Source organism: Thunnus albacares, chromosome 9, assembly GCF_914725855.1.
Source record: "Thunnus albacares chromosome 9, fThuAlb1.1, whole genome shotgun sequence".
NCBI lineage: Eukaryota > Metazoa > Chordata > Actinopteri > Scombriformes > Scombridae > Thunnus > Thunnus albacares.
Window position 1 is genome coordinate 25,778,598 of NC_058114.1, and position 18,467 is coordinate 25,797,064.

The following is an 18,467-nucleotide window of genomic DNA, read 5'->3' on the forward strand; positions in this document are numbered from 1 at the left end:
AAGTAAGACTTAAAAAAAAAACATCAAACCAGGCGAATGACATACAGAGCACTCACTTTCAGGTTTCATCAGTGGCACCATCTGCCCATTGTGCTTATTTCACCTTACTCTCTTCTGTCTTCTTTACATCTCTGCTGTTTAATTTCTCTTTATCTCTCTGTCTCTGTCTCTCTCTAATGATTGCCAAACGATTATCTGAATGCTGGGAAGCTGCTATGTCTTGCTGTGCTTTCCGCCTACTCTTTCTACTCCACGGGCTTAACTCTCCGCCTATTCCCTCTCTCCTGTCTTCTCCCCTCTGCTCCTCTTTTCTCCCCGTTTGATCTCTCCCTCTCTTTCCTGCCGCCACTCATCTGCAGACAATACTGGAGGAGGATCTGGAGGACCCAGTCTACCAGGTAACTTCCTGACCAATCACACCGCTGCTTTCACCTGCTGCATTCTAGCCAGTCAGCTTGCTCCTCTCTGTGTGCACTGTGGGGAGACAGCCCCTGTTTGGTTACAGTGGGGCAGATGTCTACACGAGGAGGCGTTCTTCATCGGTCCGTAACCGTGTGTTTGTGTGCATGTCTGCCAGTTAGGGTGCCTGATTAGCTGAAAGATCTGTTGGTTTTCTCAGCTGCTGTGAATTTTTCGCTGCTTAAACTCCCCTCCTTGTCTGACCCCAATCTTTTCTTTAACTGCTTTTTTTAATGAGAACCTATTGACAATGCTGTTTGACTAATCACCTCTGCAATTTCACCACTTTTCTCTCAATTTCTTTATCTTCCAATTTCTCTCTTACTTCTTTTTCCTGTCTTCCCTCTGCTGCTGATGTTGTAGTACATTGTGTTTGAGGCGGGACACGAGCCCATCCGTGACCAATCAGAAGAGAGCATTTATCAGGTACTCACAAGCTTGACTTTTTTCGCTTGTGTCTCAGTTATATCCTCATCATCTTGTAGTCAGCTGTAAATTATACACACTGTGGTGAAGCTGCCAACAAAGCATTTAAATTTGCTGGCCAATAAATGCTGGTTATGGGATAAATATGCTGTGGTTTGCTCCGAAAACGTCTTTTTGAACTGAAAAAAAATGTAGATACAGGAAATAAAAGACTGTAAGAATCAGAGGCGAACAACCAGCCAACACTCTCTAGAGGGCCCTGATAGCTAAACCCAGCTACCCCAGGGAGACAAGCCTTTCTCTGGGTGCACTCCTCAGAGGCGTGGGTAGACCTCCGAGGGATGAAGAGGGGGAGGGTACGGTGTGTGTGTATGTGTGTGTGGAGGGGATGTGGAGGTTATTCCTGCCTGTGTGGAAGGCGGACCCCTCCTCTCTTTCTCCCCTCCCTCTTTTCCTGAGGAGATGAAAGAAAGCGGGGGGAAAGAAAGATTAATCACCAGCCTCTCGTTTGATCTTTAAATAAAATGGATTGAAAATAGACGAAGTGCTGGCGCGTGCACAAACATAAACAAACAGAGAAACGCGCTCACACACATACACACACAAACAAACCCCCACACACATCAGGCGTAAGAAACGTGAGCCTCAGCCAGCCTCCAGCCACAGAGGAACTAATGTATGAATAAAGATGGAAGCTTCTGGAAATAAACATGTGAAAGGAGTAAACAGAGCATTGAGAGAATGGGACAGGCTGTGCTAGATAGATATCCACATTCTTCATCAGTGCTATTTTTCATTTACCGCACAGTCTGATTAGGGCACATCCTACTAGAGAAGAATAAAACTTCACTTCAGACATTGTGTCACCGTTGTTTCAAACTGTAGGAGAAACCAAACTATAGGAATTCCAGGATTGATACATATCAGTGCTTATTGTTTCTTCTCATTGCACACACTGTCAAATCTATCTGCCTGTGTGACATAGAGATATTACACGTCTCCATGTGTGTGACAATCTGAGTTATTACATGTCTGTGGGTGTGATAAGCAGCCTTATCCATTCTTTATTAGGGAGAAAGCGAGAGAGAGAGACCATCACTGCAGGCTGATAGTCTACTGATTAGCCTAGTAGATGAGTTCTCACTCCACAGATTTTAATTCTGATTATGACTGCGCACACACACATACACACACACTCTCTCTCTCTCAATACTAGTGATTGATTTGATTCTTGAGCAGCCAGGTTCCAGGGTTCTGTGTTGGCATCCAGTGTGTCGCAGTGCTGTAACAGTGATGTGTAAAGACTTTGTCATTGTTTGATTAATCCAGAGGTAACAGGCTCTCTTGGCTGTTCTCTGACTCTATTGGCCGATTGTGTAGGTTCCCACCAGTCAGCAGAAGGAAGGGGTCTATGACGTCCCAAAGCGACACCCAGTGAGTGACCATGTGTTTGCCGGTGTCCCACTACCCTTCAAGCCTGCCTCCCCTTCTCAGACAAACCTCTCAGATGTCCCACCATTACTTGATTCTCCTCAGTGTAAAGCCTTTCCTTTGATGGCGTCTCCTTTTAGAGCCTCGTGAAGCTCTAATTTTTGCAGTGATGCTATTTCCTTGTAACATATCTCCCACACAGTCATCCAGTGTGTCTGTGGTTTTTTTCCCTGAGAGGTTTGCTGGGACCCAGTGCCTTGTGCAGTGTGCTGTGCTACTCTTCTGCTTGTGCTGTAGCTGTGGTGGCTGGTGCCTTGCGCCTTGTGCTCCGTGGTGCCTGCTCCTTATGATTGACTTGGATACTGTGTGTGTGTGTGTATGTGTGTGTGTGAGAGAGAGATTGCTTGTGTCATGTCAGTTTGCTCAACAAAGCATGCCTGGCTATGGTTTGCCAGTGGTGAATCCAGTATAAACCTGCATGACCTGATCCCTTATTGCGTGGAACACACGTTTTGTCACTGTCATATCTTTCTATTAATGGATGTAAAATATAAGCCTGACTATATATGTGCTATATGTGCATGACCTCATATTTTTGAATTTATATATCAGGACGTTTTTCAACCTGTTCATGCATATAAGTTACATTGAAAATCTATATCACAATTTGCGTGTGAATGTACAGTACTTGTGTGTGTGGTATATCTTTAAGCTTTAGTTATTGGCTCCCGCTGCTAGTGGTTATAATGAAAGATGACCTTGACCACCGGCAGGCTGCACTATAACTCAGCTGCTCTTTATCTGTCTATAAAGGTGCTAGTTATATTGCTGCCTGATTTAATCTGCTAAAAACTCCACAGTCACAATAACCAGGCTGCTGTCGTATGTCTGTGTGTGTTGGTGTCAGGTTGTAAGAGTTTATGTGCATGTCTGTGCATAATGGATTTCCACACTTCATCCCATGTTGCTATCCTGTAGTCCAGTATTCCCTCAGTCCAGTCAAAGCCTACCATCTCTGTGTGTACTCCGCTGCAGCGGGTCTTTCATCCTTAAACCTCTAAACTGGACTCCTCCACGTCACTACTGGCAGTCAGAATCCCGCTCTATGAATTTTGGTAGGCTGGGAATCAGTCTCACAGTTTTCTGGCTGCTTATTATCCCCAGCTTTGGTAAGAAGCTTACAGGCACCACAGTATTTCTGTTCTGTCCTCACCCAGCCCACAACACATGCTGCTATTTGGATTGCCTTTGTGTTGGCAGGTGTCTGAACGTGAACAAATACAATATTTCTCTCTTGTTGTGCAACCAATTGGACTAGTCGTCCATTCTGGTTTAAATTTGAAGAATTCAAGTCTTTTCTGCTTCCCAGTCAGTCAGAGGGAGTAAAATAAACCCTGGATCATAGAAGTATAAATGGATTACAGAAATGTAAGAAATTCTTTTTTGGCAGACAGCTTGTATTGTAATTTGAGGATAATTTTTATTTAATTGTAAGATAAATGCAGACTTGAAGAGGGCTGAAAACTGCCGCTGCGCTGCTCTCCATGGGTTGAATCTTTCAAGCATGTTCACTTCAGTCAGTGATGTCACAGCAGGTCTTTTCCATCAGCAGTCAAAATGCTGCGTATTGTAAATGTGAGCAGCCTCAAGGAGAAACTGAGAATTTATGATAGCTACAAATTCGCACATTTAGTAGAAAGAACTACAGAGCAAAGCTACCGTTGATGGCAGTAGAATATAAATAAAATCCAATGTTGTTGGAGCTATATAGCCTAGACAATGATACTGGTCCTAGTATACATATATATGTACTACACAAATTTAGGCAGCATTATTGTTTATGTGGACTGACCACAGGTATTGCATTTGGTTTAACAATCTTGAAATAATGCTTGAACACTGTGTATGTTTTCTACTACTTCCCAATCTGCCAACATGGTATGAATGCAGCAATAGCACATGTTCTTACATCACTGATTGGGGAGTGACCAGTGGCAGCATAAGTCCTCTAACCATTGTTATTTAGAGTGGATTTACTGTTTATTTCATTGGCAGGAGAGGATTGATAGTGGACAGCGGCATTAGACGAGATCATTGCGGTCTCTGTGTGTGTACACTACACGACAGATGAAATGATACCACTGGCAGAAACGCGACCTCCTGTCTAAAGCAATCTCTTCTGTTATTTACTCTGTCACCTTCTTAAACGATGACAAATCAATAAAACACACACACACACACAGACATGCACACACATAAGGCCATTTCAATCTACTGAGCCCTTGACCCTGTAAGAACTGAGAGTGTTGAATCAACAGACGCCTGGCTACCTCAGAGTCCACATGTAGAGGTCAGCATATTACCAACAAGCCAAACACATCAAGTCTCCTCAAACCCTGGATTAGTATGAAATGATATATGATATGATGGCCCTAGCTTCCTGGATTGTGATTGTTTGATTTTAGTATGAGTGTATGTGTGTTAGAGAGAAAGAGAAAGCAACTGACTGACTGAGCAAATAAGTGAAAGACAGAAACGTGACCGTAATCTGGTTGTATTTTGCTCAGAGTTGTGAGTTTGTGTTACAGTGTGTCTGTGTTTGCGTGTTACAGTTCAGCAGTGTTGTCGGCGTGTGCCAGTGTGATCAGTCACACGGCAGGGGATCAGCAAGGTGGCGTTAATTAAAGGGGCTGCGTTAATTGTATGCAGAACACATGTGCACAGGTAATTACTGTTTCCCTGGAGATGGCTAATTGATAGGTGGCGGCTGTACTGATAAAGATAAAGGGCTAGGCAAAGAGATGGCGAGAGCATATAATGGGCACAGAGGTATAGTTGAGAGGGCGAGAGAGAAAGAGATGGACAGAGAAAGTGAGGCAAATTTCACTCAACAATTTTTAAAATGTATTGTTCTAAAAACTAAATTTTAGATGAGGTGTGTTACCATCAGATGGGTGGAAATAAATCATTATGACACCAGACTTTCAGAGGAAACATGCAGTAGAAAAATGGAGAATATTTCAAGAACTGATTAGTATTGGGCAAGCTGTTATTGTTCTTCATTATCAGCTAATGGTGGCCATACCTCACACTTTCATCCAAAGAAAAGAATACACTCAGTGATATTGTAGTGCACCAACTCCAGTCTGCACATTAAGGTTTAGCGCCAGCGCAGGAGAAAGGTCTGTCAGAGCCTGTCATCATTCTGCTATAGCTGAACGATTGTTGTAGGTTGTTTTGTCAGGTTGGGTGCAAAATACATGCAAACATATTGGTATGAATTTTCTATGTGTTTTTTGTGCATTTCAGAAGAAGGAAGGCATAAACTATGTCAGTTTTTGGCCACACAGACAACACCAGTTAGTAAGATGAAGTCATGTTTTGTTTTTTTTTTTCATGAGTTTTATTAGTAATAATAAACAGACTAAAATAATTATCATTAGCCATTTCCTGTAATTTAAAAAATGTTCTTTTCGCAAATGTAATTCACAAACATTAACTTGATGTAGATCTAGCTAGTGAAGACAGAGAGTAAGCTATCTGGTTTCTTCCTATAATGTAACATACCCCCTCATTGTGCTCTCACATACATCACAGCATGTTAGTTAATCCAGCTCCTCTGTCTGTGTCTGCCTGCCTGTCGGTTTGTCTCAGGCTGTGGTTCCTGACACAGGGGAGAAGGCTTTACAGGAACACAAAGGGGGTTTAAACCCCAGCTCAGTGCTGTAGTTTAGACTAAAGGTAGAGATGATCTTTAAACCTCTTTAAATCTTCACTTGGTCTCTAAGACTTGAAAGAACAACCTTGCTCTTTGTGTGTGTGTGTGTGTCTGTGTGTGTGTGTTTATACATGAGCGTATATTGTGACTCAAACACCAGCAGACCATCACATTCCCCTCTTAAATAAGCCTCATTTCACCTCACTCCCATCTGTCTCACCTGCTCTCTGAGTGTATGGAAAAACAACTAATATGTTTGTGTGTGAGAACATTTTCATCCCACTTACCATCTAACACTGGGGTTGTGATTGCAGAACGGACATCAAAACACCTCCCACCATCATCATTATCATGATCAACCCCACCAACAAGAAAAAACTGTGGCAGAGGCAAATCTGATAGACTTAGGCCTGGATATGGTGACTCAGGTAAGGCGTTATACATACATACATACATACATAGAGCAAAGCACAGTACTCTTGTTGTAAGCTGGGGGTGGGGGTGGGGGCAACTCAAAAGAACCCTTACATACTGCATCTTTAGGCTTATCCTCAGATGATCTCATGTCTCCTGGTCTCGTCTGTACTGCACTACTTTTGTTCCTCTGTAGTCGTAAGTCACCCCAACTCTTGACCCCTGTCATTTATGAATAAAACATGCGACCTCGCTGTTGCCATAGTAACCAGGTTGAGGCAGGAATAGAGTTGAGTACCGTATGTGTAGCCGTGCGTTCACACCTGCATGTGTACGTGTGTTAAAGAGAGAGGTGGGGCGGTATAGTCGAGAGAAAAACACTCCAATAGCTCCAAGTGGAGGTCCTAGAAGGGCGGAGTGGACATAAAGGTCAGGGTGACTGTCAGAGAATTGGTGGGGGTCGAGAGGGGAGGGGTTAGCACACAGCAACGGTCGTCTGGCCTGCAGACACATGCGCCGAGTCAAGCCGCTCACACCGCATTAATAAAGAATTCATAACACTCTGATAATCACAGCAACCCTGACCCCACCACCCCACCACCACCACACGCGTAAAGCATATTGTGTCAAGTGACTGAACACAAAGTGGACAGAAAGTCTATAAACGTCCAACTTCCTGTGCCGTTTGAACACCAGCAAAGCCTCTGTGTTATTGACACAGAGTGTGCTGTGCTGCAACTTTCAGTAAGCACTGTGAGAATTTATTGTATTTTAGGTCAAGAAGAGCGTTTCTTTCAATTAGATTTGTGAATTTAATCCCATGGACACCACGTTATCAGTCCTTGTGGATAGTAACTGCACCATTTTGCGTATCTTGGATATCTAGCTTATCATCTCGGTGAGTGATCTTTATCTTCTACACTAGACTCCGGAGCAACAATAGTCCATATTACAGCCTCCTATCCCTCTCCTCTCTCTGTAAAATACGTAAAATACCCATACAGACTCATAACTGTAAAACACCATGCACACAGATCCATTTTCTGATAGATGTAAAAAGAACTTTGTGGTCTATGTGTGACCTACAGTATGAGAGAGAAGATATTCTAAGAACATTCATTATCTCTAAAGAAATTATCCACATCCATGATTTATGCAAATCTCTGACCATGTATTCAAGGCTTAAATTCCTTTATCAACTAAAAATAGTTTCCTTCACTTGCCACTGGCCTAAAGATATTATTAATGTGCAAAAAAGGGGGAGATACTAAAGAGAGGGATCATGGGGAGACTGTGAAAGGAAACAGAACGATACAGAACAAATTCAGATCAAATAGAAAGGCTGCTGTCTTTGATAGCTATTCCCTCTGAGGCGCACCGCACATCTTCTACAAGAGGGGAACATTAATGAGTTGTCCAGAAGAAGACATCGGTACGGTAATGATGCAGGGGGTGTGGTAGACTGTTTTTAGACCAGCATCTTTATCTGGAGCAGATGACAAAGATTGTGATAACTCTTGGTAGGTATGTCATCATAATCAATCATTTCATCTCATTATCCCATCTCTCCTCACCTCTCTGTTACCTCCTCTGTGTTGCTGCCACAGTGCTCAGGTAGGCTCCACAAACATACCAAGCTAGTTTCGTGTTGCATGCAGTGTGTGATGCATGTTGCACTGGAATGTAAACCGCTTCAGATAATGTATTTAGTTTAACAGTGTTGCCATTGTGCCTGACTGCAAGTGTGTACTTTCTGTGATTCTCAGAATATCAACCAATTAGAGATTTTTGGAGACATGTCCACACCTCCTGACATCACCTCTCCATCGGTGAGTAGCTGTCACACACACACACACACACACTGTTTTTGATTAACAGCTTTATAAAATCCTAACTGTATTTCTACGGTCTCTCTCCCGACCTCCAATCGCAACCTGTGCAGACCCCTGCCTCTCCAGCCAACACCCTCGACCCGTCGCAGGGCCTGCAGCCTCCCACGGAACTGTTTGCTCCCTTCAATCCCGCGTCTGTGCCCTCAGGTAGGACCTTGTTCATTTTCTGCTTAAATACACCACTGCTACAAGCAAAGGGGAAAATAACACAGGAGAGAGAGAGAGAGAGACAGAGAGAGAGAGTCAAGAAAAGAGATGAAAGGGAGCTGGAGAGTCGGAAGATGCAGAGACCGAAGGCAGAGGAAAGAGAAGAAGAGAAGAGAGGGGGTTGTGTGAGAGATAAATAGAGAGGGATGGAATAGAATTGAAATGTAGATGAGGGGAGGGGAAAGGGGAGAAAAGGTGGTGTTGGTTGTGTGTTGAATATGAAATGCATCATTAGCTTGCTGCCTCAGATGCCACTGATTTACCTGTGGCTGAGATAACTGTGTCGGTCAAGGGAAAGTAATAAAACATGCTGAGATGAGTGTTGCAAAGAATCCTCAGTATGCACAGTGCTCCTGTGAATTATGTGTTGGTGTACACTTCATAGTTTTTCCGTTCTCTTTCTTTGCCGCCCTTCTCACCTCTGTTCGTTTCCTGTCCTCCTCTCTCATTTGCTCTCTCTCTCTCTCATCATATCTGCATATGTCAGTGTCGCAGGGCAGCTGAGGTTAAATGTCAGCTCTCTCTGCTGTAGGTAACAACTGGAGACCAGAAAGCGAAAACTAGCAAGTGTGTAATAGAATAAGCTTCTACTGATGAGTTTGAGTGATTTTAATGAGTGTGTGTTGAGCTCTGCCTTTTCATAATGACTCTGCCTCATTCTGGAGGTAATTATGATAGTTCACCATGACCATTAAGAGACACCACATTAGCCGCAGGCAGAAGTAGGCCAGCACTCTCTGGTGATGCATAGGTTATCATCTATGTGTGTTTGCGTGTAGTAGAAAAGCAGTGGTGAGTAAATGCACTGTGGATATTCTAATCACTTCCTCTTCTGTCTTCTTCCTTTCTTACCTTGTTGTATTTTCATTAAAATTGTACAAAACATCTACATTTCTTGTTACCTAACCTCTAATTGTTTCATCTCTCACATTCACTACAAGGTTATGTGACGATGGGAGCAGTACCACCTGGCCACTGGTCCCAGCAGGCGTTTGCAGCCCAAACACCACTGGCCTTTGGGGTCCAGTCTCCTCTAGGTCCAGTAGCCCAGGTGCTGCCAGGTGGCCAGCCTCTCATCTGGGGCCAGGCCAACATCTTCCCTGCCACCCAGCAGCAGTGGGCAGCCATGGCAGCCGGAGCCTTCCCCCCTACAGCCTACCTCCCTGCCCAACCTGTGGGCACCCTGCCCGCCGCCATGTTCCAGACTCTCGCCCCTGTCACGACTGTGACTCCAGCCGGCGAGAGCCATTTAGGTGCAGGAGCCAGCGCCTCAGCCCCCTCTCCTTCAGCGTCGTCGAGTCCGCAACACGGGGAGCGGGGGAAGAAGATGGCCAAGGAGATGTTCAAGGTGGGCAGCTAATATATAGATAATTTGGCGAAGACCAGAATTATGAGATCAACTAACAACTCAACAGTATTTTTCATTTCATCTGTTTTAGAAATCATAGTCATTACTCAGAAGAAATTGCAAATTAGCAGCAAATTATCCAATATCAACCAGACTAGAACTGTGTTTGGCTTGGCATTCCTTCTTTTATTGTTCTTTTGGACATTATATATTTTAATTAGAGAACAACAGCGATGACAGGAAGGGATGGGGAACAATATGCACCATTGGTCCTCAGTGAAGGGAATGGGGGAGGGGAGGATTTGTTGAGCTTCTGTGGAATTTATTCTGCCAGCAATCTCACCCATTACAGTCCAAAAATCTGTAAAACCGAGACAAGCTCAACATGGTTTGTCAACATCTTGACACCGAGATTTCACTTCAAGATTATGTTGATTCAGTGATCTTGATTTCATTCCCTCCCTTCAGGATTTTCAGCTGGCAAAGCCTCCGGCCATGCCATCAAAGAAGGGTGAACAGCCCAACTTAGCAGGAACCTCAGAGGCATTCAGCACTTACTTCAGCCGTGTGGGCACTGCCCAGGACACGGATGACTGTGACGACTTCGACATTTCCCAAATGAATCTGACACCAGTCACCTCCACAACACCATCCACCAACTCACGTAAGCACTTGATGTATTCATGTCTGTCTGTGCTGCTTTTTTTATATAACCGTCCAGTCTGTACATCTGACTCAGCTTTTCCTTCCCTGCAGCACCCACCCCAGCTCCCAGGAAGAGCTCTCCCTCCAAGTCCTCCGCCTCCCATGTCAGCGACCCCCCCACCGACGCCACAGATCCCCCCACAGACGACTCGTTTGGGGAAGCAGAGGGCAGCCCTAGTCGCAGTGGAGAGGAAGATGCTGTAAGTGTGTGTGTTGTTGTGTGTGTGTGTGTGTGTGTTTGTGTGTGTGTGTATGGATAGGATAAGAGGTTTGTGGAATAAGTCAAGTGTGTGTGCTTTTAATAACTCACTCCTTATGCTGCTATAACCTGCACAGCGTGCTGAGATCTGCTGATAAATAGCCTGTGTAGCGGTGTTGGCGGGCCAGGTAATCACTCTGGCTGATTAGGGGGCCGATGCTGTTGTGTCCCTTAGTGTGTGAGTGTGTTTGTATCAGTGCATAAGTGAATGAGCACGTGAAGCGTGTGTTTCTGTGTGAACACGAGCAGCAGCGTGCCTGCATAAGTATGTGGTTCAGTGTGTGTATATGTGTGTATATGTGTGTGTGTGTGGTCAACACAGCATTAAATTAGCTGGTGGAATTGTCAGAGACATCATTAAGCTGTTATTAATACCAGCAAGGTAGCGTCCATACATCACCACTTCTACATGGACAGACTCATCTCTAGTGATATAGAGGAGGAATACTGCCCTAATTCTTCTTCCAGGGGCAATTAATATTTATTTCACCAGCAGCACCTCAATCTGTGAGAAGAAGAGACAGAAATAAAGGAAAGATAAGAAGATAAAGAGAGATTTTTAGGGAGGGTGGCGAAACTCCTGTCGCCTTTTAACAAAAGTCCTCAAGGAATGAGTGACCTTCCCAGACTTTTAGTACTTTTCTTTGTCTCTTCCTCTTTCTGTTTCTTTCAAGCTTCTTTCTCCTCTTCTCTTTGCTCCCCACTCTCTAGGCGTGAAACATTAGTTTTATGCCTCCAATCCAGCTATTATTGAAAAAAATAGAAGACTTTCACAGTGCTGAAAATGTCACCAAGCCTGAATAACACACAGAAGCCTTACACAACCCCGAGAAATGTGCACTGGTGGCGGCACTGAGTGAGCGAGTGCAATGGAAAGGTTACAAAGACAGACGAGAAAGACAGGAAAGATGGAGCAAAGGCAGAAAAACAGCCTCCCACTCTCGGCGGGGCAAGGTGTAAAAAGCGGAAGTGTTTCAGGAAAAAAGTGGCAGATCAATAGGACGAACTCCACAGAGGCTTTCATAATAAGACCCCTGTAAATGAGTTTCTCGCATGTGAGTGTGTGTATGTTTGTGTGTATTTGCAAATGTGTTTCTGAGAAGAGACAGGCTGTGTGAGCTGCTCACCACATGTCCTTATTTTTCCTTCAGAGTACTGACACCTTTTCTCTCTTTGCTTCTTGTTTATGTCTGCTCTTGTAGTCTTTACCAATCCTGCAATCCTTCTTTCAGATTTATTCTTCTGTCTACTTTCCACTTACCCTTATTTTCCTTCCTTTACTCCTCCGTGAACCTTTCCTCTCCACCCTTTTCTCCTCCTTCCTCCCCTTCTTCTCGTGTCTAGGCGTGTGGTTCTGGGTCGCCCTGCCCCAGTGAGACAGCTGAGCCCAGCCCAGACCAGGCCAGTCCAGAGGCTGGGAGCTAGATAGCAGCAGGGCAGGGTAGGTATCACTTCCTCTCCTCCCCCCTTGACTCCTCCTCCTTCACCTCCCTGCCCTTATCTGTTCTTCTTGTTGACTGTTGTCTCTCACTTACATCAACGTGGCTGAACTCTGTGCGCTGCATCTCTTCCTCCTCCTGCTAGTTTTCTGTGGCGTCTCTGCTCTCATTTTCATCTGTCCTTCCGCTTGCATGCTCAAAAGACGACATGTGACTGAGTTTGCGTGGTTTGTCGCGTGTGTGATCGAGCATGTACGAGGATTTGCTTGTTTCATGGTGTCTGTTGGTGATTTCTTGTTGTAACATCACCTGGAGTTTTGTAAGTATCTATTTATTATGAAGTGGCATCGCATTTGTGAGTTTTTGAAACAAAGTGTGACAACTTCATCACGCATGATCACTTTGACCATAGTGCTCTGTGCCCTCATTGTGTCCTCTTTTTGTGACGTGTACCTACAACACGCCCAGTTCCCTAAATAGCACACATCTTACCACAAAAGCTAGTTGTGTGTGACAGCCAATCAAAAACTGTGCACTCCAGTGAACAGGACGTCTTCTGGGATTCGCCGATGTCGTGCGCAATATGCTGATGTTGGATGTTTAGCTTAATATAAACATGATGTGTGGTGTCATTTTATGCATTATGTATGCTTTGAGATATAATATGTACATTACTGTAAGGGGATCACACTGATAAAAACAAGCAGCTACTATTAAATTTAGGAACTGATGTTGTGTGTTTTCCCACTTTTTGCACATCATTCCACAGTTTTACATTAAAAACTTTCACACAACATACTGGAAATTTCTTTTGGAGACATGTCAACATGCAGTTTGCCTACACAGGGAGAGAGAGGGACACACACACACACACACACACACCGAAGAAGAGAGCCATTTTGATCCCTGCCTCCCTACTCGATGTCCTCACCCACACAATTCCCAACTGTGGCTCCTTAATGATAGCTGCTGGCACTCACACAGGGAAAATGTAATGGTTTTGTTTTCATCAGCTAATACTGGGGTGCCAAGATTAATGACTGCCCCGACATAATTGGCATTAATTAAAACCCAACAAGCCTTCTAGTCCTTCCCCACTCCATGAGAAGAGGAGGGGTGGCTGAGCAGCCTCACTCCTCTGTTGGCCACCGTCTTCATATTCAGACGGTCTGAAAGCTGCGGGGCAGCAGGTGGATGCGGGCCTTAAGTGGGAGGACGGATTGTGGAGTGGTGAATCTGGCTGGAGACTGACTGTGTTATGGCCAGAGGCTCTGAGTTTTTCCTCTGTAGTAGGTAGACTGCTTTGGTCCTGGTCCAATGACGCTGCTCCCATATGGTGTTTACTTGCTCAATCACATCGACTTTAGACATCTTCCCAAACACACACACACACACCTGTGCAATAGACCCACTTATTCCCCAGACAAGCACACCTGTGATCGATACTGTGACCACCTGTGCTCATATTGGAGCCAAAAATATGTGTGTTTGCTGCTGGCCATGACCGCCTGTCCTGTCCTCCCTCTCCCACCGTGTGGCTCCGACAGACATGTGTTCGGGCTAGTGGGAGTGTAAGTGTTTTTTCTGAGGTGATCTCATCATGTCCAGCGAACGCTCCCGAGTCTCAGCCGTGAAATGGCCTGCTTCCACGGTTCACTGAGCAATCTCTCATTGCTCAACCCTGCCCAGGGCCTACCACTCACACACACACACACACACACACACACACACACATGAATGTCCTCACATGTACCAGCCAAGGCAGATATTTTGGCCTTCAGGCTGGTGCTGCGCCAGCACATCACTCATACCTCCACCCAGCCCCTCCCCTCTCTTGGCCGGGGTTGATGGAGCTGAAGCAGCCCCGGTTGGCAGTGCTGGTTAGATGATGCAGGGTGACACTGCCGGGCCATGGCTCTGGTGCAGGGGCTGAGCAGTGTGTGCTTGCTGTCACTGCTTGTCTCAGCCTCTTTGTCACCTCTCTCAGGACTGCTGGCAGCTACTTTCTGTTGACTGTCTGGCCTCGACTGGCCCTACAGTTACAGCTCTGTATCCCAGAGCCCAAAGCCTCAGCTAAAGCATTCCTCACAACCTTAACCCCACTTTTCTATCCAGTGCAGATTATGCAATAGGTCAGATCTGGTCAGGGTTTATGAGGTTGTAGTAAGATTGTGAGTCATCTTTTTGCTTTAAGATACCACTCTATCTCATGAGAGATACAATCAAATCTCACGTAATAATTGTACAAATTCCAACACTGGATTGCTTTTACAGTCTGTTTCGCACCAAACAGCCAATGGACATCTTTCCTGATTAAATGTAGCAACACATGCAACAGCATGTGTGTGAAGAGTGTGTATGTTTAAGTGTAACAGTTTGCATGTAACTGAAACTTAGCAGATATTCCAGCAGACCCTCAACAGTTCCTCTTGACTCTATATTAAGGAAGTGGTGTCATACAACTTGGAATAATCATCATGAAGTTTTTTGCTTTTACTTCAAGTCATATAAGTTAAGTATTAGCAGCAGATGAGGGTTTCTGTGATATGGTAATGTCATTCATTTTAAGCCTTGAGAGCCTTGTCTCGCCTTTCCGATCATATTAGCAGAAATTTCTGTCACTCAAGTCCACTCACATTCCCCAGTCCAGGTTTCATCAGATAATATGAACATTAGGTACTAATGTATCCTCGCGTGGGAGCTACTAGTAGACCCCAAACTCTAAACACACTTCTCTGCAACGAGTGAGAGAGGTCCTCCAGAACATAATAGGCCAGTCAGTAGTCTCCAATCAACTTGTCTGCATGGCAGATTGAGTGGCTGGCTGTAATTATGTGTATGATAATAACGGACCCATTGTGAGTGACTGCTGCAGGCTTGGTGCTCTGACTGCAGGGTGTTCCATCATCCACTGTTGTCTTCTGGCTCAGTGGGAGAGAAACACAGACATGATGACTCATAACTGGTCTTTCAAGACGCAAGTTTATACCTCTGATTCATACCGGTCCTGGAGGGAGCCTGGAGTGGGAGAGAATATGCATATGCGCGCACAGTGACACACTCAGAAACAATAACTCACACATACACAAACACACACAAAAAAGGTTTCAAGAGCGAGGGCCGGATTTTTCTGTGAGGGCTCTGAATGAGCTGAGAGGAGAAATGACGGGTCTCCTTCAGTGCAGTGGGTTACTGCCACCTGGTGGTGATGTTAGGAACAGGAACTGGCACACTTCTGCAGATCTGGATCTTACTTGTCAGGGCTTGCAGGTTGATGGTTTGTACAGTTGAGTCGGTTGAGAGAATGAATCAGAAACTCAGGTCCTCCATTTTTAATTATGTAACATTTAGATGAAAGGCAGAGGCCAGATCTAGTCAGGCTTTAAAGGAGAGGCATAAAAGCTGTTTGAAATTGCTGATGTTTTTCTTTCTTGTGCACAGCAGGGGAAGGACCCTCTCTACGCCCAGATCAACAAAGGGAAGAAATAAAGAGACACACAGGAAGACAGACCTGACCAGCACTGAGAGAACAGGAGGAGAACCCTCGTCTTTGTGTGTGTGTGTCTGTGTGTGTTTGTGCGTGTGAATGAGCGAGTCAGTGAGTGAGTGAGTGAGTGTATGCGTGCTTGTGTGTGTCTGGTACATCTCCCTGCCTGGCCAAGCCCTTCTTCTTCTTCTCCTCCTCTGGCTAACAACCTCCCAGGAGGAGCCTCCACACTCCCTCTGTCCTCCTCTACCACCTGTGCTCCTCCTCCTCCTCTCTGCAGTCTTCTCTCCTCCTGAGAGGAGAGAGCCCTCTCGGTCATTCACTCCAGGCAGGAGGGATATCAATCACTGAGACGGATCCAGTTCTCCCTCCACTGCGCTGTCTTCTCCTCTCCTCTCTTCTCCCTGTGGCGACTCACACCCAGCCTTACAGACATAACCTGCTCCTCCCCTCTCTCCCTCCCTCCTTCCTTTTCTCCATCTTTGCTTTCACACTTCTCCCTCTGCCTCCTGTGTCTGGCCAGAGACTGTGCTGCCAAGGAGGGACTGAATCAAGCAGTGCCTCCCCGTCTCCGACACACACCCACACACGCACGCTCATCGGGATTAGAATGGTCATCGTTTTAATGGACAGAATCTGCATCTGTACCACAGAGATCCCACAGGAGGAGCTAGACTCTAATGGGCCTATCAGGGATGGCCTGTTACTGGGATCACTGCTTCTGATTGGTTGGTTGGTTTCAGGCGTTTCCCCCCATTCTTGTGAGTGTCTGCTGGATCACTATGCAGAAACAGACTCTCTGGGAGCTACTCACACACTAACAATACACATACAGTGCACACAGCAATCAGCTTACATACACACACACACACACACACACATAGTCATCCCTCACCTTCTCTAACATGCACACACACACACAGACCCACACACACACGCACACGAACACACAGTAATTTGCCAAATGTCTCTCCTCGCAGACAGACTCGTACAAAGGCCAGAGGACCAGACAAACTGAGGAATGGACCCTGAGAGAGGGAAGTGTTGCAAGTCAAACAGATTCTGTGATTGAACTGTTCATTCTCTATAGCTTTTGTACAATACCAATTAAAAAAAAGAACTAATTGAAAAATGGAATTTTTATTTTATAAGTCAATCAAGCCGCTGGGGTCAGCTCTATAGGAGTTATAGAGTCAACATGGCTTTAAGGCATCTGATCGTTGATTTGCCAAACTCATTTTGTAAATAATGATAACAACTACCATTTTGTCCACCGGACTTCTGTGCCATAAAATAGGAAGGCTTCAGTTATGCAAACTCTTAACGTTAACCCAAGCAATACCAACATATGTTTTCTTTTTTCCTGTTTTCTGACAATGTTTCGTTGCGCTCTTAATCCCTCTGATATCGTTCTGTTCTTGTGCATGGATGTCGTAGGTCTTTGTCTTAGCCTCACTTACTAATCCTGGTTCCTGCTGCAACATTGCGCCATGCCCTTATTCATCTTCTCAAGTCCCTACCATCACACATTATTGTTATTCCCATCACAATTTAGCTTCTGCTGTTTATCTTACTCAAAACCTATATACCACCGCCCTGTGTTCCTGTGCCACAAACCTATATTTCTGTATTACACCTCTATGTTTCAGGCAGCAGACACAGTCTCAGTCACTGTAGCTCCTCCATACCATTCCCCAAGAATAGCCGTAAAGATACAGTGATGTTCTGCCCATCTGTCTGTCTGTTGGTCAGGTGCCAAACTGCTGCTGTCCGAGCGTCTGTGTGGACCACAGCATCCTCTGCTACAACTACATCAACTGTGATGCCAATGACTCCCTATTTTATGGCCAGAGTCCCCATGTCACTTGAGAACTCTTTTGGACTACGATGTTGATTAACTTCAAAATTTGACAACTAGAAGATGAGCTAAGAAATTGAATAAAAAGGGAAACGTTGCTGTTTGAGTACATAACATTTCTAGACCTATTTTAACTTTACCTCAGCTAACAGTTTCTTAATGTAAATTGACACATTATTTTTATCTTTATGAATATGACATTCTACAGTGGGTTTTTAGATGATTTTTTTGTTCTCTCTTAATTTACGTATTCCACCATGTATTACTGTTAAAAATAAACACATCCCAAATGACTAATATGTCTATTTATGCTTCTTGGTTGTAATTTAGATGTTTGTGTGTGAATGAGAGAAAGAGAGAGAGAGAGAGAGAGAGAGAGAGTAATGGAGTGTGCCTGGCAGAGGTGACCCCCATTGTGTCTGTAGTTAATGTGAAGCAAGGAGAGCTACAGTATTTTGTTGTAATTTAACACAGCTTTAATGGCCTGTCAAATCTGCTACACTGGCAGCCTCTAATGCAAGCTGTCATAAGCTTTATTAGCAACCAGCTACAAAACATGGACTGCAGCCTTCTTCCTCTTACTTTGCTTCTACCCTCCTCCCCATGGAAAAACATGAGGATTCAGAACATGTTCGATGCACTTTGTTAATTCCATATTATTCAGGACACACTGAAATGCTTGTGATTTTTTTTTGTTTGTTTGTTCTGCTCAAAGCACTGAAAAATTACATTTGACAGCTTTCTGAAAACAGTGTCCGGGTTGCTGGATAATCCACCAATCTCACTGTCAGCGGTTTTATGTGGGGCTGTTTCTGTGGTGGAAA

The 18,467-nt window shown here is 44.8% G+C and overlaps 1 protein-coding gene across 20 annotated transcripts in view; it reads left to right on the top strand.

Moving 5' to 3' along the window:
- Positions 1-17,940, top strand: part of dab1a (DAB adaptor protein 1a) — a 239,874-nt gene extending 221,934 nt beyond the window's left edge. For 10 of the 20 annotated variants that reach the window (XM_044360753.1, XM_044360755.1, XM_044360751.1 and 7 more), the window contains 11 exons: positions 360-398; positions 823-885; positions 2,266-2,319; positions 6,349-6,462; positions 8,215-8,277; positions 8,391-8,487; positions 9,489-9,895; positions 10,364-10,559; positions 10,652-10,800; positions 12,204-12,300; positions 15,740-15,784. In XM_044360753.1, the coding sequence (XP_044216688.1) occupies positions 360-398; positions 823-885; positions 2,266-2,319; positions 6,349-6,462; positions 8,215-8,277; positions 8,391-8,487; positions 9,489-9,895; positions 10,364-10,559; positions 10,652-10,800; positions 12,204-12,284 (1,263 nt within the window). In that variant the 3' untranslated portion in view covers positions 12,285-12,300; positions 15,740-15,784. Of the gene's footprint in view, positions 1-359; positions 399-822; positions 886-2,265; positions 2,320-6,348; positions 6,463-8,214; positions 8,278-8,390; positions 8,488-9,488; positions 9,896-10,363; positions 10,560-10,651; positions 10,801-12,203; positions 12,301-15,739 lie in introns of all 20 variants that reach the window. The other 10 variants (XM_044360752.1, XM_044360762.1, XM_044360763.1 and 7 more) reach the window with 10 other exon arrangements.
- The last annotated feature ends 527 nt before the right edge of the window (positions 17,941-18,467 follow it).